The sequence below is a fragment of the Lathamus discolor genome, chromosome 7 (assembly GCF_037157495.1).
Source record: "Lathamus discolor isolate bLatDis1 chromosome 7, bLatDis1.hap1, whole genome shotgun sequence".
NCBI classification, from domain to species: Eukaryota; Metazoa; Chordata; class Aves; order Psittaciformes; family Psittacidae; genus Lathamus; species Lathamus discolor.
This window is the reverse complement of record NC_088890.1, coordinates 21,658,287-21,680,429: the sequence shown is the minus strand read 5'-3', so window position 1 is coordinate 21,680,429 and position 22,143 is coordinate 21,658,287. Positions and strand designations below refer to the sequence as shown.

The 22,143-nt window shown below is 47.8% G+C and overlaps 1 protein-coding gene across 6 annotated transcripts in view; it reads left to right on the top strand.

Moving 5' to 3' along the window:
* Positions 1–447: 447 nt before the first annotated feature.
* Positions 448–22,143, top strand: part of IQSEC1 (IQ motif and Sec7 domain ArfGEF 1) — a 337,900-nt gene continuing 316,204 nt past the window's right edge. For 3 of the 6 annotated variants that reach the window (XM_065687872.1, XM_065687871.1, XM_065687870.1), the window contains exon 1: positions 456–957. In XM_065687872.1, the coding sequence (XP_065543944.1) occupies positions 692–957 (266 nt within the window). In that variant the 5' untranslated portion in view covers positions 456–691. Of the gene's footprint in view, positions 958–22,143 lie in introns of all 6 variants that reach the window. The other 3 variants (XM_065687868.1, XM_065687867.1, XM_065687877.1) reach the window with 2 other exon arrangements.

Below are 22,143 nucleotides of genomic sequence, written 5' to 3'. Positions count from 1 at the left end.
CGCTCCGGGGACGGCGGCTCCGGCTCGCACCGCGCTGCTCCCTTGGCTGTCTCGGCGAACGCCGGGCACAGCCGCCCCGGGGCCCGGCCGAGCTCTCCCCGCACCACTCCGGGGCCGGCGGCGCCCACCGCGCCCGCGGAAAGGCCCACGGGCTGGCGCGGGGATGGGACGGGATGGGATGGGACGGGACGGGGTGTGCCGCTCCGCGCAGTCCGCTCAGCCCCCGTGATGGCAGCGGCTACTTAAAGCGCATCCCTGGGCTCGGCGGGCGAGCGGCCCCGGCGCAGGAGCAGCCCTGGCCGGCGGCGGGCTCCCATGCCCGGCTGCGAGCTCGGCGGGGCGCTGCCAGACGGCGGCTCCGGCGGGGCGGGACAGGACAGCGCCCGTGCGCCAGCGGCAGCGGCGGCAGCACCGGGGCTCCGGGCGGCTCCGGCGGCGGCGGCTCTGCCCTCGCTCGGCGGCGGGGAGCCGAGCATCAGCAATGGCGGCAGGGGCCGGGAGCCGCGGCGCGCCGCTCCTCCGCCTGCCCAGGCAGGCGCTGCACTAGGAGGGGAAGCGCGGAGCTCGCAGGGGGGCTGGTTTCCGGCGGGTTATTTATTTCTTCCCTCTCGCTCAAGTTCCCAGCGGAGCGGGCTGGCCGGTACCTGCGCCCCCCGCCTGCCTCCCGCAGGGTGAGAGGTGTGGGGAGGCCATGGAAAGCCCTGCCGAGAACCCCAGTAAGGCGGCGGAGTACCTGAAGGAGCTGAACAAGATCATTGAGACACAGCAGGAGCTGCTGGAGAAGCAGAAGCGGAGGATAGATGAGCTGGAGCAGCAAGTGGCCAAGTTGTACCACGAAAACGCCTGTCTCCAGGACGAGCATCACCGGCACCTAGCCACATGCAGGCTGCAGCAGGGCGGCCACCCCGCGCTCCCGGGGCCGCTCGGCGCCATCCCGGAGCACGCTAGGCACGACAAGTAAGCGCTGCTGTGGGGATTTGCCCCCTTTTCCAGGAGGGGTTTCCATACTGGGGCTTTCCTTCCTCCTTTGTCGTTTCCGGGCATCCCAAAGCTGCTTCGCGTATGAGCATTGGGAAGCCGCGGGACTCCTGGCGATGTGCGCTCGGAAGCGGGCTCCGCTCTGCCCGGTCGTGGGGGGACCCATTGCCGCTCAGCGGTGCAGGGCGAAGGGGTGGCCTCGGTCCTTGTTTCGAGCCTGTCAAGGTGCTGGTGCCTCACCGGCTCTGTAGCCGGGACCCCGCGGAGAGCACGGCTCCCCTGGGCATTCTCCGCCCGCGGCTTTTTGGGGATCCCGGTCAGCGGCAGTAACGGGGCCGGGAGGAGCGGGGCGAGCTCTGCCCTTTCTCCGCGGCCTGATCCGGGGCAGCTGCGTGGGGCGCGGGGTGAGGCCCCCTGTGCCCCCGGCCGTGCTCACAGGGGTGCCCGGGGTGCCCGGTGGGTACCGGCGGGTCGTCGCTGGCCGCGATCGCTCCGGCCGCCGCTCGTTCAGCCGCTGCTCTGCGCCGTTCACCGGGCGCTGCTTCACAGGCGCTCTCGGGCAGCAGCGACTACGGTCGCGGAGCCTTCCCGGCGTGTTTGTACTGACAGGAAAGTATTTCGGACTTGGTTCTGCCCGGGGGGAGTGGGACGAGCAGCGTGCTGGAGCGCCGGTACCGCGCAACGGGCTGTTTGTAACCCGGCGAACTCGCGTTCCCCCTGTTGCGAGCCCAAACCCCGGCTCCACGCGGCTGTTTGCTCTCGCAGTCCCCGCCGAGCGCCGCTCCCGTCCCGCACTGGCTGTATGCGTGCGTGTGGGGGGGACACCCCGCGTTCGGGTCTCCCGGCTGGGGGTACTGGGCAGTGCGGGCTGGGGCAGGGGCTCCCGCAGCCCCAGGAGCTCCTTCCTCCTCTTCAGGGCGCCCGCGAGAGCGAGAGGGACCTGCGGGGAGCGGCGCCTTCGGGGGACTGTGTCCGGGTGGAAGTGGTGCTGCCGCGGCCGCGGCCGGAGCCCGAACCCGCAGTGCTCGGAGCTCGCCCTGCTAAGCTCGCTTCTGGGAGGCGGGGGACATGCGGGAAGGGTGGCTGGTCCCTCAGGGCCCCTTTGCCGGCTCCTGCTTCCAGGTGTCTGCACAGAAATGTCTGTAAAACTGAGCAAGCAGCTCCTTAAACAGAGTGGAGAGCGTACGGTGTCATTTACCAATCGATCCCTTAAGGAGAAAGAGCTCTTTCCGGAAAGTATGGAGTATTTACACAGATCCTACCCCGTGCCTCCATGTCCAGTACTGAAGGGTTTTTTGTGGCTATGCTTCTAATACAAGATGTCAACTCTGCTATCTTGTCCCATTTGTCTCCTACAAACGACGTTACTAAGAATTGTACAAATGGCTTGCTGTGTCTGATAATATTTCTCTTCTCCAGCCCAAGATTCATTTGCAGAGCCCTCTTTGGGCAGGCAGCTCTGGGCACTAGGAGGCTTTTACGTCTCTTAAGTGGATTTGATGCTGGGATCAGAATTAATCTGGGATATTTATGGCAGAGTTATATTGCTTTGAGGCATAGCCTGCAGGGCTTATGGGGAGACAGCTCTCGGCCTGAGCCTGTTCCTGGGTTGGGCCCTCTGCCTGTGCATGTCTGTGGGGAGTCATTTTCAGGACCACCTTCATCTGAGGAATACTGTTTCCCCTTGGAATTGTCCCCTGTATGTCAACCCTCCCCTTGTAAGGAGTGAGCCTGTTCTGGTCTGCAGTAGACCCTGCCTCCCTGGGTGGGGGGGACAGCACATGGGGCTCTGGCAGGGGATGCAGCAACCCGGCTGTGTGGGAGCAGGGGCACACAGCCAGCCGCAGCATCAGCTTACTCTGGCTGGGTGCAAAAGATAGCGGAATTCTCCAATTTTGGAAGTAGAAAATACCCTTGTTTGAGAGTCCTCTCCCAGTCCCACAGATGTCTTGGCTTTCTGAACACCAAACCTGCAGGTTCTGGGTGCCTGCAGCTTCCTGTTCGGAGGCTCAGTCTTAGTTTCTCCAGAATTAAACATCATGGGCACCTTTTGTGTTTTCGAGTGGGCAATCAGGATCCCTCGCCTGCTGAAGCTCAGTATCAGCTGTCAGTGGTGCCCGTTCGGGGTGTTAAAGGCAAGGTGTGAGGTTGTATGTCCAGCTTGTCCCCTCCTGCCTCTGCACACAGTCCCCGTCGTCCCCCCCCCCCCCCCGCCCATTCGGAGGCAGCAGAAGTGCCTTGTGCCTTGAATGCCAGCGGAGATACGCTCTTCTTTACCCTCCAGTGCCTCAAAGCTGAAATGACTGGAATCCTCCTTAAAGGAAACTGGGCTCTCTGAGTCTAATACATGGTGAAACCGCTGCTTTTGAGAAGTCATTTCTAGCACTTGTGCCTTGAGATGAAATTGGGTGTTTTCTAAAACCTCTGCAGCAGTTGTGCCTGTGTGCAGTGGGTGTGGATCCCTGATGCTGTAGTGGCAAGACAGCTGTTCCATATTACCAAGTGGAGATTCATGTGTGTGATATGAAAATAAGCACAGAAATGTTATGCAAGAGAATATGCTTATCACTCGTTCTTAATCAAATATGGTAAAAAAGCCTCCCAACAACCAAGCAGCAAAACCCCCAGAAGTCCCGAAACTTTTCAGATCTCACAGTGGGAAGAATATACAGCTGAAGGCTGCTTAGATAGATTGGAAAACTGGCATATTTTAGAGATTCTTTAACTGGATGACTTGTGAGGTGGGGAACTGTCAGTGCCCTTGGCGATAGACTTCTGGAGGGAAGAACCACCAGTCCGGGAAGATAAAACTCTCTGGTTTGTGTCTTTCCAAAAAAGGCCCCAGAGAAGAGAAGTTTCTGCTGGGTAGGTGGTGATCTGGAGGAGGGAGGAGCAGAGGGATGGATCAGTAGGTACAGATGTTATCTTGCACAGAGGTCGCACCAGAAAAGGTTTGAGTGCTGTTTCGCTTCATTCTGTAGTAATTTGCTGAGTGCAAATCAACCTCAGCATCTGTGAGTGGAGCTGAGGGTAATTAGTTGATCACAAGCTTTGTTAGATGTAATGAATCAGCATGTTAAAGATAACAATTGGTGTTTAACTCATTAGGTTGCATAAGGCTAATTTCCAGTTAACCCATTTTATTTAACATCTGAGAAAACAGCAAGAACTCCTAAAGCTCAGATGCTTGGTGGAAAGAAGATGTGTTCAGTGCATCCGTTCTGGTAATGCACCTTTTAGTATAAGTATGTACAAACGGATGCACTGGATCTTCTCAAATCTGTGCAAATGCCACTTTTCCAGCTCTGAAAATCCACCACCAGCTTAGGGAGTTAAAAATCAAGTTAAAACTGTGCTGCTTTTGAGTGAGAAGGCGCCTGGTCAGAGTTTGGGCAGAAGGTGGGGAATGGTGTTTGCTGAGAGGGAGCAGTGTTAGAGGGCTGTTATCTGCACCTCAGCCGGATTTCTGCACCTGCTCTGATTTGTTTTGTAAATGCATCTCAGGCTGGCTTTGTTCTCCAGGGAACACCAGTCACAACACAGGGCTGCACGAAACCTCTCTGTGTCTAGAGGATACTTGGAGTCTCGGCTGAGGTGTGCATAGTGCAGTCTAGTGAGGGGAGGTTGTTGCTCTGGTGACAGTCACATGTGGAGACAGCTTTATGGCCTCCAGAAACGGAGCTTGTGGCATTGCATGTCGCTGTTGGTGCTGCGTGCTGCCCTGCACACAGGCTCAGCAGGATAACAGAGATTGCATGAGGATAGAGACCAGCCTGACTTTGTGTTCTGGTTTGGTTTTTCCCCTCCAGAGATATCCCTCACCGAGATAGCCTGTTCATGTGATGTAAAAATCCTGTTTCACTGCCAGTGCTGTGCTTAAGCTGCAGCTTGTTTTTGTTGCCTTAATGAAGGAGAGGTATCCAGCATCTGTTAAAGGATGCTCATGTTTGGGCAAGATTTTGCTTTCTCTGCCTTCTTGTCAGCACGGATGTAGCTGAAGTGCTTTTGTTAGGTCTTCCTTCCCCGTCAGCTCTGTAGGGAAGTGTGATTTGTGACTGAGTCTTGCTGGAAGAAGCCTGCAGTAGAAACACAGTAATTACCAAAAGATGCGCTTCTACCTAATTAGCTTGTTTTGCTCATGAAGAGTGTATTTATGTGGAAAGCACAGTTTGTGTCCAAAATGAACACTTTTTGAGCAACCCGCTCTAGTAGAAGGTGTCCCTGCCCATGGCAGTGGGTTGCAACTGCATGAGCATTAGGGTCCCTTCCAACACAAACCATGCTGCATAGTCTGTCAGCCATACAGCTGATTGGGCTGGCATAATTCTGAGGTTGGGCAGAATGTGAACTTGCCTCTTCAAATAACTGAAAGCAAGTCTGTCTGCTTTATTTTCAGTACATAACTGGAGCAGTCTGACTACCGAGCGATCGGGGTAAGGGTTTGACACTGAGGGGAGTGCTTTTGCTTTTGAAGTGCTCATTTCAGCATCATTAGTGTGATTTGTACATCAGCAGATGAGTGAGCATCTCTCAGAACAGGCGTTTGTTGTTCTGGCAGGCTGGAGGAAATCGATGTGTAATAAGATAGGAACTTGCTAACTAAACTCAGCTAAATTATTTTGGGTCTCTGTTGAAATATTTTTCTACTTAGTGTCGGCTAAATGTTAAGCTAAATGATAACAAATAGAGAAAAATTAATCTGAGAGCTGGGCATGCACTGTATAACTAATAAAACAAGGGGGATGGGCAAAAAGCACAGTGATGACAAGATAAGATGCTGGTATCAAGACAGTTCCTGGGGAATCAGAAGGGGAAGAGAAAATAAAGAAAACAGCAAAAGTGCATGCTATTCTGGGAGAGGAAAACCAGTGCGGTAATATAGTGAGTTTAAAGACAGGTCTACTTGATTTCAACTTTGAATTTAAACTCTCCATTTAAAGCAGAGCAGACCTAGAGGATTTGAAGTACTCGCTGGATTTGAAATCCTTCCCTAATGAAGCCTTTTATGTTGCTGACACAGGACGCAACTCCTGAGCTACCTAACTTTGGAGTTCTTGTGTTCTGAACTTTAAGAAGGAAGTACATCTTCATTCTAGTTAGTGCTTTGATGGTTTTCCTCATGAATTCACCGTCAAAGAAATGGAAATGTTATTCCAAACATCTGCTTGTGGAAAGTATTTGTCAGTGTTCATAGATCGAGGTCCTCAGTGAGCAAATGATAGCTGCTGTGATTACCATGAGTCAGCTAGGTCTGAAGACCCCTTTCCCTCTCCTCCAGAAAACCTCCAGAACGAGCCTGTAGGTGATGCTCTAGCTGTATATTGCTCACCAGCAGTGTACTGACTACTGCCCGTTTCTCATGTGAGATCTGTAAAGGAAGCCCCAAGTCAGCTTGCTGGTTATTTCTAGAGCCCACAGCTGTGAGTTCAGAGTGCATGCAACAGGCGCTTGAACTTGAGCATCTCTGTGCTTAACTTCTGAAGAGCTGTGAGTGGGGAGCAGTAGATTGTTGTCATAAGGCAATGGCTCCTGGGTCCGTTCTAAAAATTAGTGTGATTCCCACTGTAGTAACTGCTGCTTGTCAACAGGCACGTTTTTACATTGTAAAATTAGAGTTATGGGACTGAACTGCTGCATAGAAACATGGGAGCAGGAGCAGACCTGTTCTTCACAAATGTGTTGGGCACAGCGCTGCTCATGGAATCCCGCTGGTTTGTATTGGAAGGGCCCTTAGATCTCATCCAGCTCTAACCCCCTGCCACGGGCAGGGACCCCTTCCACTGGAGCAGCTTGCTCCAAGCCCCTGTGTCCAACCTGGCCTTGAGCACTGCCAGGGATGGGGCAGCCGCAGCTTCTCTGGGCACCCTGTGCCAGCGCCTCAGCACCCTCACAGGGAAGAGCTTCTGCCTAAGAGCTCATCTCAGTCTCCCCTCGGGCAGGTTAAAGCCATTCCCCTTGGCCTGTCCCTACAGGCCCTTGTCCCAAGCCCCTCTCCAGGTTTCCTGCAGCCCCTTTAGGCACTGGAGCTGCTCTGAGGTCTCCCCTTCAGGAGCCTTCTCTTGTCCAGGCTGACCCAGCCCAGCTTGGCCTCGCTCCAACAGCTCCACGTCCTTCTGGTGTTGTTCCCCAGGAGCTGGATGCAGGACTGCAGGGGGTCCTGTGAGAAGAGACCTGTTGAAGACCTTGGCTTCCTGGTGATTGAGGGATGCTAAACTTTGTCCTCATCTGCTGAGGGTAACAAACCTTTGGGAGAATGCGCAGGGTAGAAGACATGCATTTCTGAACCGTAGCTGCAGTCTTGCTGGCCTGGTTATTTGCATGGGAACACAAATCTCCACCAGCCCTTGGGGAAGGTGTCTTCTGGCAAAAAAAAAAAAGTAGCAGTAGCAGCTTTTTTGAAAATCTGAAGCAAAATGCACCACTTTCAAGTATCTGTAGGAAGAATTTACTCAATGGCAGATCACAGGAACTATGAGGAGAAAAGAACAAGTTATTTCAAGGTGTTTTCCTACAGCATATTGATGGGTGAGTAAATTATTAAAATTAAAAAGTAAATTATTAAATGCTTCTTGCAAGTAGCATCTCAAAAAGAGGTAATTTGGGTTTTCTAGACCCAGTAAAGCAAGGGGATTTATTTATGTGCTGGTCATGAACTGGAGCTGCTGTGCTGGGTCCTGTGTTGGAGGCCAGACTGCAGCCTTTAGAGGCTGAGTTTCCGCATGGAGTGGTTGCAGAAATGCCTGGGTTCCTTCAGGACTCCAGGGGTACAAGGCTGGTTGGGAACAGGACAGTTGCTTCTACTGAAGTCCCAGCTTTGACACTGACTTTGTGGTGCCTGTGTGGTCTTGCTGTGCAGTTCTTTAGAGCATGGCATTACGCTGAGTTTCCTCTGGGTTTACGGCTCATTTGGGATTATGGTCCCTAATATGGTATGAATGGCTTACAAAGTAGGCAGCCTATACCCAGGTGAGCAAGGTGTTTGTCACTTGGAGCCTTTTCCTGCCTGAGAGCTCCTGTTGCCTGCATGCATGTGGCAAGGAGGTCACCTCAAGCTAGTCACCAAGGGAGTGTGTGGAAGCTTCTTAGGTAAGTGGATTTTGCAGGTCTGAAGCACTTCCTGATACACAGCCCACACTTGCGTTATTCTAATGCGATCCTATTGTTCCTACTAATACCCCTCTATTATGTTAATTCACCCTTTCTGTGGTTTGCAGCCTGCAGATACTCTGTTCTTGCCAGGCTCCTGCCTTTCATCTGACGTGAGTGCGGGAGGCTGTGAATGAGGCGGTTGTAATTCCATTCTTCCTGCATCCTTGCCTAATTGTAGTGTTTTTCTCAGCAGAATTGTTGAATTAGGTATTTGGACGATCTAAGCAGCCTTTGGTACAGCAGAGCAGCGTGATTTGAAGAGATAGTATGTCATAGTCCGTCCGGCTGCGTTTTAGCTGAGAACAGCTACCAGCTGTGGTAGCTGATCCTGATGCGGGCTGCTCTCTCTAACCCACCCCCTTTGCTGGGGGACTTCTTGGCAGATTCTTCATGGTATTTCATTGAAATAGCAGAGTTGTCAGCTGCTGTAGCTCCCTGTGCTACAGTAGAGCAATGCAAGAATGCAAGAAATCAGAAAACTGTCACCCTCTAATGGACATCATTACCACCGTGGTATTGTGCTTAAGGACACAACTAGGAGCAAGACGTGTTCCTTTAGTCCTCACTGGTGATCTGTTCTCCGTCTTCAGCAGAACTGAGCGCTGCTAATGATTGCTGTTTTATAGATGGGCAAGTCAGTGTTAAAGTTAACCATCATCTTTTGATAGGTTGCTCAGACTGAGGTGAGAAATGATCGCATTAAGTACCACACTCGACAAGCTTTTTGAAATCCTGGGCTCCTCCGCAGCCTTAGACCAGCTTGTTTGTTTTTAAGGACGTTATTTGTATGGTTCGTGTGTTAGAAAACCCACACGATGCTGCTGTAAAGTGGCCAGAATCTTTCAGCAGGGCGAGTGCTGTAAAAGGACACGGCTTTCACAGCAGAGGCTGCAAACCGGAGCCTTGAGTTCCCCAAACAGGCGGGGATGTCAATGGATCTCTGTTCATCAACGCTGTGGTTCTGCGGGAGCCCCGATCCATCCCCCAAGCAGGTCGGTCTGGGGGGCTTGTGCTCCCTCTGCCGTCTGCCTTTTAAACTACTCACCGTAGTTTATATATACGTAGATACAAGTATGTAATATATACACACACACTGTAGAATCTGCTTTTAAATGGCAGCATCTGTACTGCTTCTGCATCTCTCCAAAGCATTATAAAGTACATGAACATGGCTCAAGATTTCTCATGATTAGTTTTATTCCTTCCAGTGTTTTAAAGTGCAGAGGCAAAATTGCCTTTCAAATACTACTACTTTAAAACATAGAAATTACTCTGCTGTAAGGCATCATGTAGACTGAATGAGTCTTACCGCGGTGCTAGATAAGAGAAATACTGCTACTCAATAGCTCTCTATAGCATTTGATTGAAACATAATATACATTAGTTGCATGTTAAGATTTCTAGTCAGAGTTTCCTTACAAACACGATTAGACGAAGACATACATGTAATACAGCTTTTGCCACACCTTGGTAATTGAGATATACCAAGTGTAAATAGCACTTTATTCTGCGTAACTGGTCAAATAAAGCAGAAGGGAGAAGTGGGGAAGCGGCCCTCCTGCCCTTTTCAAAGCACAAGATGTTGTCCTGCAGCTGTGCCTAGTTTAATTCTTTTTATTTGTTATATCTAAAATGTAAGTGTAAACTTGAGCAGCATGAGGTCTGTGTGTGTGGAAATGGCTGTTGATCAAGGTGAGGTAAGGACCTGCTTCTTGAACTTTGTACTAATGTGCATTTGCACTAGCACTTACACCAACCATTTCAGGGTCATGTTTGGAGTCCAAGCCACCGTATTGTGCTGTTGCAGCCTCTGTTTGGAATTGGCTGTACCAGTTTTGCTGAGTGGATGGAGCTGTGTTCTCCTACAGCAATGCTGCTGTGGTAAACAAACCCCTACTGAACTCCCTGGCTGCCAGTGTTGAACCAATATGCACCATGCTGTACACCTGAAGAAGTTTGAATCACTGGCTAACTGAGCTGGCTTTAGAGTGCTTTCTGTTCATTGAGAATGATGCTAAAACTACTATTTGTGCCACCCTCTCTATTTCTTCCACCTCTAATTTTCAAGCAGTTTGAGGTCTGTAAAATAAATCTTTAACTTTTGCTGCATTCAAACCTCTGTTGTGTTCCAGCTCCTGGGAGGATTTTGGTTTTCCCCTGTGTTTTTCCCCTGTGGAGTGCCATGGGGATCATTGCAGGGTCCAGGAGGTGTGAAAGGTGCTTTATGAAGTTAATTACAGGTTTGTAGTTGCTTGGTTGGTTCAAAGTTGAATTAGAATTGAAAGGTGTCTGCTGCTTTTGCTAAATCAGCAGGTGACCTGAGGGGGGCCCACATGCTGCTTTTCCTCAAAGGCTTCAATAGCTCTTGCATGCTCTCAAATTTGGGAAAGCAGGAACACAGCTTGGATCTCCTACATAGTACAGAAGACTTCTTAGTCCTGAAGATTATTGCCTACGTCACTTTACTGGAGTCTTTAAAATTCACAGCGAGCAATTTTCATCAGCCTTAAATGAACACTATAAGGATCCCTATATAACAGTGTTGTGTTGTTTCAGAGCTTTGCTTCGGCTGCAGTGAAAATGCAATGTCTCCAGGATAGGTTTATTCAGAGAGCCCCTCTTCTGGGACCTGCTTGGTAGAGAAGATAAAGCCTTGGAGGGAAGAGGGGCCAGAGAATCCCGGTTAGTATTCAAGGATCACCTCCTGCATGCTCAGGAGTGCTGCATCCCAACAGAGGAAGGTGGGCAGAAATACCAGGATGAACAAGGAGTTCCCAGAAAAACTGGAACAGAAGAAGGAAACCTACAGAGTGGGAGCAAGGACAGACAGCCTGGGAGGAATGCAGAGAGATTGTCCAAAACGGCACACTCTTGGATCAGTAGCACTCAGTATCTAGTAGGGGTTGGTTACAGGTGAGAAATGGAATGTTTTAATAATACGAGGTGAAGATGACCTCTGTTCACTTGACTAGTTGAAGTTAGCTTTATTTGAGATGCTCACCGCAGCAACATTTTGGTTTTCATTGTCTGTCTATGGGTATAATGGTTCTCTGCTCATGCTTGGGGAATATCAAATCTCTTTGGCTGTCTTCTGCATGCTGTTGATGATCCTGGAAATAGGTCAAAATGTCAAGGGTATACGTGAGATCTTCTAGACAAATGATTGTCTGCCAGCTGAGGTTCAAGCACGTCACATCATTCTGCAGGGGTGATCTCTTAGTATGGCTGGTCTGAATTTACCCAGTTAGATTTCACAAGAATAATGAAGTTTTGACAAACCAAAAGCAAGTAAAATCACCTCTAATGTATTGTAATATATAACAGCATTCTTTCTGATATGGTTTCTTGGTGGGATAGACACATACAGCATTGAAACTTAAGGGCTTCTAGGAACTTCACCTGCCTCAAGCCTGCTGTGGAGGATAACTATTGTGGCTGTTCTGTGGACACGCTATTTGATACGATGTTAACAGGTAAAGCATATAAGTGCCACCTGTGCTCTGTGCCTATAATGGAAGCAAAGGGCCTGAGTTTTGCTCCAGGTCCTGTGTGGTTGCCATACACTGTGTGTCCAGGGGAGGTTGCAAACAGGCATTAATCTCCCACCCTGCAATGCAGCTGGGATGTTGTAATTGTGCTAAACTCACAGGGACCTGTTAGCAATTCTGATCACGATGGCTGCAGTGGAGCCGAGCTATCATTCTTCTTCATTCTTGCTGCTTACCTTGCTAGATTCACTTCATCTTCCTTTCACTAATGATTTCAAAGTAGAAACTGGTTCAGACTACAGTCTGCTTGATGGGCTTTTGTTCCTTTAATAGTTTCCTTAGTGGGGCAGATGCATTTCTCCAGGAATGAAATTGTTATTCAAATCCAAACCAACTTGATGCATCAGCATTTTAAATTTTTGGCTTGAGTATCAGGATCCATTGGCACATGGACCCCAGGGTGCACATGTGTGAGGCTGTCTATGTGCTGCATTCCAGATTGGCTTGCTTTAGTTTATCCAGTGGGTGTCTGCTGTGCATGAGGAGATAGGGCTAGTTATGTATTAAAGGTCTTCATGGAAAGCAAGAATTTGGTTGTGTGACTATTCCCTTAGGATTTTCTCACTGCTAAAAGCTGATTAATGGTTCCTTGTCATGGAGAATAAGTGTGGTTTGACTTTTTGTCTTGTATTCCATCTTTATATAGAGACCCATAGCAGAAACATTGGATTAATCTTGTTTCCAAGCTGGGGAAAGTGTGTCCACTAGCAATATGTCTGCTTTAATCTGTTGTTCTTCCTCCTTAGTTTTCTGCTTCACCTAGGCATGGCTGTGAATGGTGATTCTTAACCTGTATCTTTGTTGGTGAAATCTGCTGTTGAAACCCAACGCTTTTGGTGTTTGTCTTGATATTTATAAAGACAAAATGGCCTGTGTCATCTTGCATCTTAATTCATGCACATAGTGAAGATACAACTATAGTGCTGTAGAAGTCAGCCGGCTCCTATCAGAGAAGTAAAATGGTTATGTCCAGCCCTTCCTGTTGGTGGCATCTTTATCTCTGTGAAGTAAATCACTGGGAGGATTTCCCTCTTCATACAGTGTAGTCTTTTCTTGTGTTCATCTCCCTGATTCAGGGACCTGAAGAGTGAGATATTTATATGCAAAAGACTGTGATTCAATGCAAATGAACTAGCTAGATTTGAATACGTTAAAATCTATATTCAGCTTTCAGGCTTGAGTCTATTTTAAGCTTTTAATTGAGTCCACCACTTCTTGAGTGCTTGAGGTTGTCGTGAGTCGAGAGAATGACTTTGTCTTTACTCCTGCAGACTCTCCCCGAGGGCCCCGGATTTCTATAGCCCCAGAAGGAGTCAGGACAAAGGAGGAGTTTGCTTTGGTAGATGAGGATTGGGTTAGGGATCAGCTATGCAAACTGGACATCTGTAAATCGATGGGTCCGGATGGAATGCACCCACGGGTGCTGAGGGAGCTGGCGGAGGTCATTGCTAGGCCACTTTCCATCATCTTTGGTAAGTCGTGGGAAATGGGCGAGGTGCCTGAGGATTGGCGGATGGCAAAGGTCACACCAATCTATAAGAAGGGCAAGAAGGAGGACCCGGGTAATTATAGACCGGTCAGCCTTACCTCCATCCCTGGAAAGGTGATGGAACAACTTATTCTTGACTCCATCAATAGGCATATCAAGGATGAGGGGGTCATTAAGAACAGCCAACATGGTTTTATGAGGGGGAAGTCATGTATGACCAACCTTATAGCCTTCTATGAGGAAGTGACTAGGTGGAGGGATGATGGTAGAGCGGTAGATGTAGTTTTTCTTGATTTCAGTAAGGCATTTGATACTGTCTCCCACAGCATCCTCATAGATAAGCTAAGGAAGTGTGGGCTTGACGATCAAGTAGTGAGGTGGATCGAGAACTGGTTGAAAGGAAGAAGGCAGAGAGTTGTGGTCAATGGCGCAGAATCTAGCTGGAGGTCTGTGACTAGTGGAGTCCCTCAGGGGTCGGTGCTGGGACCGGTGCTGTTTAATATTTTCATCAATGACCTGGATGAGGGAACTGAGTGCACCCTCAGCAAGTTTGCTGATGACACAAAACTGGGAGGAGTGGCTGACACACCAGAGGACTGTGCTGCCATTCAGCGAGACCTGGACAGGCTGGAGAGTTGGGCGGGGAGAAACTTGATGAAATTTAACAAGGGCAAGTGTAGAGTCTTGCATCTGGGGAAGAACAACCCCATGTACCAGTACAGGTTGGGGGGTGACCTGCTGGAAAGTAGTGAAGGGGAAAGGGACCTGGGGGTCCTGGTGGATAGGAGGATGACCATGAGCCAGCAATGTGCTCTTGTGGCCAAGAAGGCAAATGGCATCTTAGGGTGCATTAGAAAGGGAGTGGTTAGTAGGTCAAGAGAGGTTCTCCTCCCCCTCTACTCAGCCTTGGTGAGGCCGCATCTGGAATATTGCGTCCAGTTCTGGGCCCCTCTGTTCAAGAAGGACAGGGAATTGCTTGAAGGAGTCCAGCGCAGAGCCACAAAGATGATTAAGGGAGTGGAACATCTCCCTTATGAGGAGAGGCTGAGGGAGCTGGGTCTCTTTAGCTTGCAAAAGAGGAGACTGAGGGGTGACCTCATCAATGTTTACAAATATGTGAAGGGTAGGTGTCAGGATGATGGAGCTAGGCTTTTTTCAGTGATATCCAGTGATAGGACAAGGGGCAATGGGTGTAAACTGGAACATAGGAAGTTCCACGTTAACATCAGGAAGAACTTCTTTACTGTAAGAGTGACAGAGCACTGGAACAGGTTGCCCAGGGGGGTTGTGGAGTCTCCTACACTGGAGATATTCAAGGCCCGCCTGGACAAGTTCCTGTGTGATGTACTGTAGGTTACCCTGCTCTTGCAGGGGGGTTGGACTAGATGATCTTTTTAGGTCCCTTCCAACCCTTGGGATTCTGTGATTCTGTGATTCTGTCTTGCAGAAAAGAACTTTTTTCCTAATTTGCCTAAGGTTTGTAGGTTTGTGTTGGAAGGGACCTTAAAGCTCACCCAGTTCTAACCCCTTGCCATGGGCAGGGCCACCTTCCACTAGAGCAGCTTGCTCCAAGCCCTGTCCATCCTGGCTTTGAGCACTGCAGGGATGGGGGATCCTTATAAAAGCAGAAGAAGTCATGAGTCATGCCTTTTCCTCCCCCACCCCATTCTCTTTCTCAATATAGTGACATCTTTAAGATGGTACAAGTTCGCCTGTCTCAGAACTTTTCACTGAGAAACTGGTTCTGATATTGGCTCTCAGAAATAGATCTTGGGCTTTTATCTTCTAGGGTTTTATGTGCTGGGTAATGAGTTTTCCCGCCTGCCTTTTTTTCAGCCACCTATTGACAGCAATCTTGCCTCTACCCAAATGTGTCTCGTAAGAGCTCCTAGCCAGGAGCTCGAGGTTTGTCTGTCCTCTAGTCTGCTCCCTCTGGAATCAAGGACCTATAACTTCTTTTAAACACAGTTCAGAGTTATGTTACTTCTCCTCAGGAAAGTGCTTTCTAGCACCGAGCTGTACTCGCTATGTAATGTGATATATTACCAGAACCTGCTGACATAAGCCATGATCTTCACTTCTAATTGCTCATGGACAACATTATTTCCTTGGCCTTACTTACCTCTAAGGGCTGTGAGCAGTATTAGAAACTTGTCTGATTGTTTTACTGTAGTGTACAGAATACTGCTGGTAAATCATGGGACCCCTCTGGTTTGCTTAGAGCAGTTCATCATTTGAGTCTCATATCTTCGTTCTTGTGGGACTGTTGTTGCTTTAAGCAATTTCTTGGTATGTGAGCATCTTTCAAAAGCAGGTGCTGCCCAGATTTCTAAGACATGATCAACAATGATGCTGTCTGAAGTGTGGCGTGGCATGACGCTCTTGAGCTGTTCCATGAGTCATCTTGCTGTGAGCGAAGGAAATCATTAAACCTCTTTAGACTAGATGAAGTGCCCCTTTTAGATAATGTTATTTAGTTGAGAATATACTTTACTTATGGTAACCTGTGCAGAACACCTTGATATTGCCAAGACATTTAACTAATTTTATGAAGGTAAGTGTGAAGGTCACCAGAGTGTTGTTTAATACCACAGCTTGTCCAGGTTTGTGGTTTGGGCAGTCTTCATGCATTATGTTACTGTATGCTCTTGGAGACTGCCTAAATGAATATGTTATGTAGAAGTGACTGTTTAGCAATCTGCTATTACAATAATAAATCTTAAGTAAAAGTGATGCAATGTGCTTTGGATTTCTGGGGTTGAATCAAACCCACAAGACACTGGACAGTAATCCCAGCTGAAGGGCAGGCTCTTTGTCTCCTCTGAGGATCCAGCATGAATGGAACTAAGCCCTTGAAGTGTGCTCTGGATTGTTTGGTTTACTGTTTAATTTGGAATCCAGAAAATGTCACGAAACGGCTCACTCCTGTTTTGGTAGACCTGGTTGTGATGCTGAGTGCCGAATGTGCAGGTTAGTGGCTTTCCTTTTAAACCTGTTTTATGAAAAGAACAAAGACTTTTTAGAGACTAATAGCTGATTTGTAAGTCATCATGCTCCGTGGTAGCTGGAATGCCAACAGTATCTCAAGTTCACATCACCTGCTCTTTGGTAGCTGGAATGCCAAAAGTATCTTAAGTCTGCATCACCTGCTCAACTATGCACAGGGTATTCACTTTACTCCTTGTGCTGAGCTAAATAGGTTTTTCTGTGGGGGGAGAGTTAACTGGGCAGTTCTCACTTGAGCAGACATGATGCTGGTAGTGGTCTCTCAGCTATTCTAGATCTGCTCCTTTTCCAAATAATAGGAGTCTTTCCAGAAGTCTGTCTTAATAATTGATGTCCAATGTATTCTATTACCTTCACCAGTTAAATGCCCTTATTTGAAGAAAGGGAAAGGAACAGAAAAGACTCAAATGTGCTGCCTGTGGCTTTCCTCCAACTGGCCAGATAGTGATTTTCATAGAATCCCAGACTGGTTTGTGTTAGAAGGAACCTTAAAGCTCATCCAGTTCCAACCCCTGCCACGGGCAGGGACCCCTTCCACTGGAGCAGCTTGCTCCAAGCCCCTGTGTCCAGCCCGGCCTTGAGCACTGCCAGGGATGGGGCAGCCACAGCTTCTCTGGGCACCCTGTGCCAGCGCCTCAGCACCCTCACAGGGAAGAGCTTTTGCCTAAGAGCTCATCTCAGTCTCCCCTCGGGCAGGTTAAAGCCATTCCCCTTCACTTGTCCCTACAGGCCCTTGTCCCAAGCCCCTCTCCAGGTTCCCTGCAGCCCCTTTAGGCACTGGAGCTCCTCTCAGGTCTCCCCTTCAGGAGCCTTCTCTTCTCCAGGCTGCCCCAGCCCAGCTGTCCTTGCCTGATGGATTCGAATTCTTCATCAGCAACAAAGGCTTCTTTTATTATTTTTTTCCCCCTTTAATTTAACCAGGCTGTTTCTCTTCCCAAAAGGTAATGCCAGTGTGGGATAGCTTCATCCCCATGTATTAGGTAGATTCCTGGGAGATGGAAAAAACTCTTTGATTAGAAGTCTGACTTACTTGAGAGAGAAAGCTAAGTTGTAATAAGTAGTAATGCCTGGGATGTGGTAATAGCCAAAACACACTGCAGTGATTTGAGGACTGTGAAGCTTATGATGCTGTCAAAGCAGATAAGTTGTCCTCCCTTGGCTAATTTTGTATTTAACATAAAGCGTGGAGGTGCTACTGCTCTGTCCTCTACACTTGGGAAAACGTAGTGAATGAAGAATGGTTGAACACATCAGCTGCAGCTTTGCAGTTTGAGACCTCCTATATGTTAATTGTTATTTGAATTGAAAGTCTTTCAAAGTTGATAAATTCCAGGCATAAATGAGTGAATTGAGGTTAAGTATCATTGCAGGGTCATGCTTGATGTCAGAGGTACTGTCTCCTAGTCTGGACTTAGTGTACCTGTAAACCAGCATCCTTTTCTCAACCTGGGAAACACGGCAGCATGGTGACCTCTGGTCAGCGTGGGCTGAGGGCCTGGTTTGCTGCGCGGGTGGGCAGAGAGACCGCATTCGGGAGCATCGCACAGGCCTTTGACAGGAATTCTGATCCCAGCGCAGGATTATCAATGTAGATGCAGCACTGAAGAGTTTCACTGACCCTGCTAAATTAAGTAGCTCTTGACTTACTTAAGCATGCAAGCAAAGCGATAGCAACTCCAAGGTCACTCCAAATGCCTGTGTGTCTTGTTCTTATACTCCTTGCAAGCTAGCAAAGGGAAACAATGGAGATCAGGGCTTCTACAGGAGACTGTTGTTTTATCGCATCGTCTAGTACTGTTTTTACTGACTATCCCAGGTATGGATCCAGTTCATATGAAGCATATGAATGCCCTTGCACGCCAGGTGGGATGTCTCATATTTGAGGACTTGGTGATTGCAGCTTGTCTTGGTGGCTGTACAAAGGCAGAAGGATGTCCCCTATTCCAGGTCAGCATCTGCTCAGTGGTGAAACTTGCAGCTTGATCTTCCCAGGCCTCCTGCTGAGGCTGTGCTTTAGTAAGCCAGTGAGCAGGGTGCTGGGGATGCTCGATGCAGTTCTAGTCAACATTTGACTGCTAATCAGGTCTTATAATTTTTTTTTGGTTTTAATATGTTTGTAGGAATGGGATGGTGCAGGCAGGCAAGGTGGGATCCCCTGGCATGGGTGTCTCTAGTTTGACAAGAGGGAGGGCTTAGGTACTTGCTTAATAGCAACTGGACATCCTTGACATAGGTGTATATGTAACAAAAGTACGTGATATTCTTCAGTGTGTAAAAAATCTCTGTCTCAAAATGCTGTGTTCCCAACCCATGCAGGTAAAGACTAAATTATTTATCTGCTTAGTTTAAGATCTCTCTTGTGACTTGCTGCCGCAAGTGACTTTATTCTTCTTTTGCCTTTTCTTTCTCCTGGACAATCTTTCTCTGTTTGAAAGGCAGAGGCTCTTTCTGTCAAACCTTGTGCTTTTGAGGAATGTTTCCTCATTCAGGAGCAGAGCTCACTTTTCCTGTTGTGTTGCAGTGCTGCTAGGAAGCTTGATTCTGCGCTTACTGCTTTGCTTTTCTAAAAGCACTACAGATACCCCCTCCCAGATCTAATTCTCTGCATTTCCTTGGCTTTCCTAAGCTCTGGGGAGTTTATATTTGGGATCCATCTGTTATCTTGGCCTCACACGGCAATTTTATATGGGCTTGTTTCTTTTCACTTCCATCGTGTGAATGTGAGTTGTTTGGATTTATGCTCAAACTGAACACCAGGATCTAATCCGTTGATGTTGTACTGCCCACAGAGCTGCAGGTATTTTTATTTGGATGTGACCAGTATTCTCTGTTAAGCATCAAAGTCACTGTTGAAGACTTCCTGTTGGTAGAACGGGATTAGAAACATCCAAAGGCACAGCACAAACTTATTAACTATTAATTATGCTATTTCTGTGTACAGTAGTTGCTTCTGGATCTTCTCCCTCAGTAGCTCTGGGAAAAGGGCTGTTACTGAGGTGGCTGGCATCTTCGGCACTTCTGGCCATTCTGGGATCCTTCATAAGACAGGCTTTGAGCTGAGTGAATAAATCATTGCAGTAAGAAGGCAGGCTGAAAAACCTGGCCCTGCTCTCTAACCTGCTTTGGGAGCAAGCAAAATGCTAAATGATGTTTCCCTCTATGTAAGTAACATAGACAATAACTGGGACCTCAGGAAGCTTCCCTTCCATTTACCTAATAGCTTTTCTTTAGAACAAAATTAAACCCAAACACAGCCAAACCCAATGACAACAACAACAAAAAAAAAAAAAAAAAAACAACCACCAAAAATCTGTCTGGTTCTAGTGGATTTCAGAACTTCTGCTTTATTTTCCTGTAGCCAACAAACATTGCAGAGCAGCCACTGATGCCCTTTTGTCCTTCCTCATACAACAATGTACTTGGTGTTGCACAGCTGGAGTGCGTAGTAAATATAGCACAGATAGTACTGAAGGGAAAAACAAGGTGTCTTTGTGTTAACCTGTTTCAGAGAGCATTACTTTCTCTGTGCTTACTACTGTTCACTTATGGCTGATGTAGCCCATCTGCTTACTGTGGAAGAAGCTCATTCCAGGTGGAATGAGCACATCATGCTGCGTGGGGAAGATGATGAGAGAAATGCATTTTAGTCTTCTCATTGCATCTTAGACTGAGCCTGGAACGCATTATTAATCTAATTCGAGATGTTTCTCACTGTGCAGAAGAGAAAGATGTCATTTCCATCCTGCCTTCCTAGGACTGTAGCCCAAGATGATCAGCAGGGATTGTGGAGCTGTTGCCAAGTGTAGCAGCCATAAGGGGTGCAGGGAGACTCACTCCCCTGTCTGCTCTGGGAAATGGGAGTCATTTTCCTTCCTTGAAAATATGTTTTTAGAGCTTTACAAAGAAGGGTGATGTGGCTCAACTTGTAACTGGAGGCAGTGAGAAAGAGGCACAGTGAGAGTTTTATGCTGAAATCTGGATTCTATGTGGAAAATACTGTAATATCTATAGTGTGTTTGACTAAAGCTGGTGGACCTTGTGTTTTTTTCAGTGGTTGTTACTAACACATGAAACATCCAAATAGAGCTTCACCTTAGCCTTTAAATGGTTTGCCTGTATAAACAGGATGTGACTACTCTAGGTTGAATTTTCTTCTGGGCTTGGACTTTGAAGCATTTAAAGTTGAAGGCAGCTTTGCCTGCTGCGTTCTTGGAGAACACTTTTCCGTGACTGGTTTTCATAATGATTTCAGGTGTGTTTGCATTCTGCTATGTGTTCTTAGAACTGGGTTTTTGGTTGCCGTTTTGACAAGTGGACAGGCTTTGAGTTGGAGCTACTTGCAGTTGTGGGTAACGATGAAACAATGTCCTAGTTTGGGAGGGTTTTGCTACTGTACAACAGTTTAAGCACATAATGAATTTAATGAAAATTCACGAGTATGTTATGCTAAAGAGGAAATCCTGGCACTGCAGTAGGAAAGGGTTTGCATTTGCTGTTACTTGGACTTAACAAATAAGAAAAATCCAAACCAAACCACAAAACAACCCCCTCCCAAATAAAATCAAAAGAAATGGATGTCTGGTCTCCACCAGGAGTGGTACTAAGTGTGGCAGTTCTACCCTAGGACTCTCAGTAGTTTTTACTGCTGTCAAAGCAACACTGATTAAAACTGAATCTGTGTTTTGCTTGTTGCCAATAGGAGTGCACTGCTGAGCAGCCAGGAATGGCATCCCACCGCAGGCTGGTTTGTCTTGCTGCTTTCTGTGCTGTACATTCTTTACCACCCTTTGTAAGTGTGTGCGTTGGAGAGCCAAGCACCAGCAGATAAGGGATTACATCATGAATGCATGAAAATGGAGCTGGTAGGGTCTTCAGCACAGTTTCAGATGGAGTTTTGCCAGTCGCGTGTCAAGAGTGTTGTTGAAATTCAAGTTTCATGGAAGTAGGCGTAGAAAACCTAGCTACGGAGCCAGTGCTTTTTACTGAAACCATCTGGTGCTGGATCTTTGGCATTAATGGAGAACTTGTTCTTTATGTAAAGAAAGGCAAGAAAATCCTTCCAGAGCAGTCAACCTAGAAAACATAAGACTTCTCTCCCTTTCCTCTCCTCCCTCCCTCCAGAAATGGAATTCAGAGAACCTACCCACAAACACTGCATGAAATGCAGCTAAAAGGTGTCTGTGACTGAATGTCTCATCTTGCTTAGAAGACAGTCACTGATATTTTTAGTCCAAAGTCAGAAATTACTACTGTGCTTCTGTTGTCAGCTCTGAAAAGTGTGGTTCAGGAAGATCTGAACATCGGATGGTCTGTCTACAGCTTTGTAAGGAGTAGGCTCCCGGCCATGCAGATTAAGGGCTGTAGATCTTTCTTGTTCTCTGTCCATCTTGGTAGAAGCTGAGGCTGTTGAAAAACTTCCTGAATTTCAGGAGGGATGGGGTCAGCTTCTCTAAATGTGGCTTTATTTTCCTCCCAGCTGGTATATCCGTAAGCGTACCTATAGCGGTAGCCTTATGTCGGTGTAATGCAGCAAATGAAGAGCCTTGAGATGAATAATTTAAGATTAAAAAAACGATTTAGTACTTATAAATTGAAAGAGTAGGCTTGGTAAGTAAGAGAATTGGAGGCTTCCTTCTCAAATGAATTAAAAGTTCATCTGCTTGGGGAGAAGGGAGGGGAGTTCAGGGCAGAGATTATGGAATCATAGAATGTCTGGGTTGGGAGGGACATTCCAACCCCCCCCTGAAGTGAGCAGGGACATCCTCAACTAGATCAGGTTGCTCAGAACCACATATGGTAACGTAACAAGTGACAGTAAGTGCTGAAGAGCAAGGAACAGTCTGTGTAAGGATGTATTTGTATCTCCAAATACAAAGACACATTATGCCTCACACCTTTGACGTATGTGTTGCTCTGGTCCCTCACTGCCATCCATTTCCTTAGGCGGTTGTTCCAGAGGCAATAAGGGGTGCT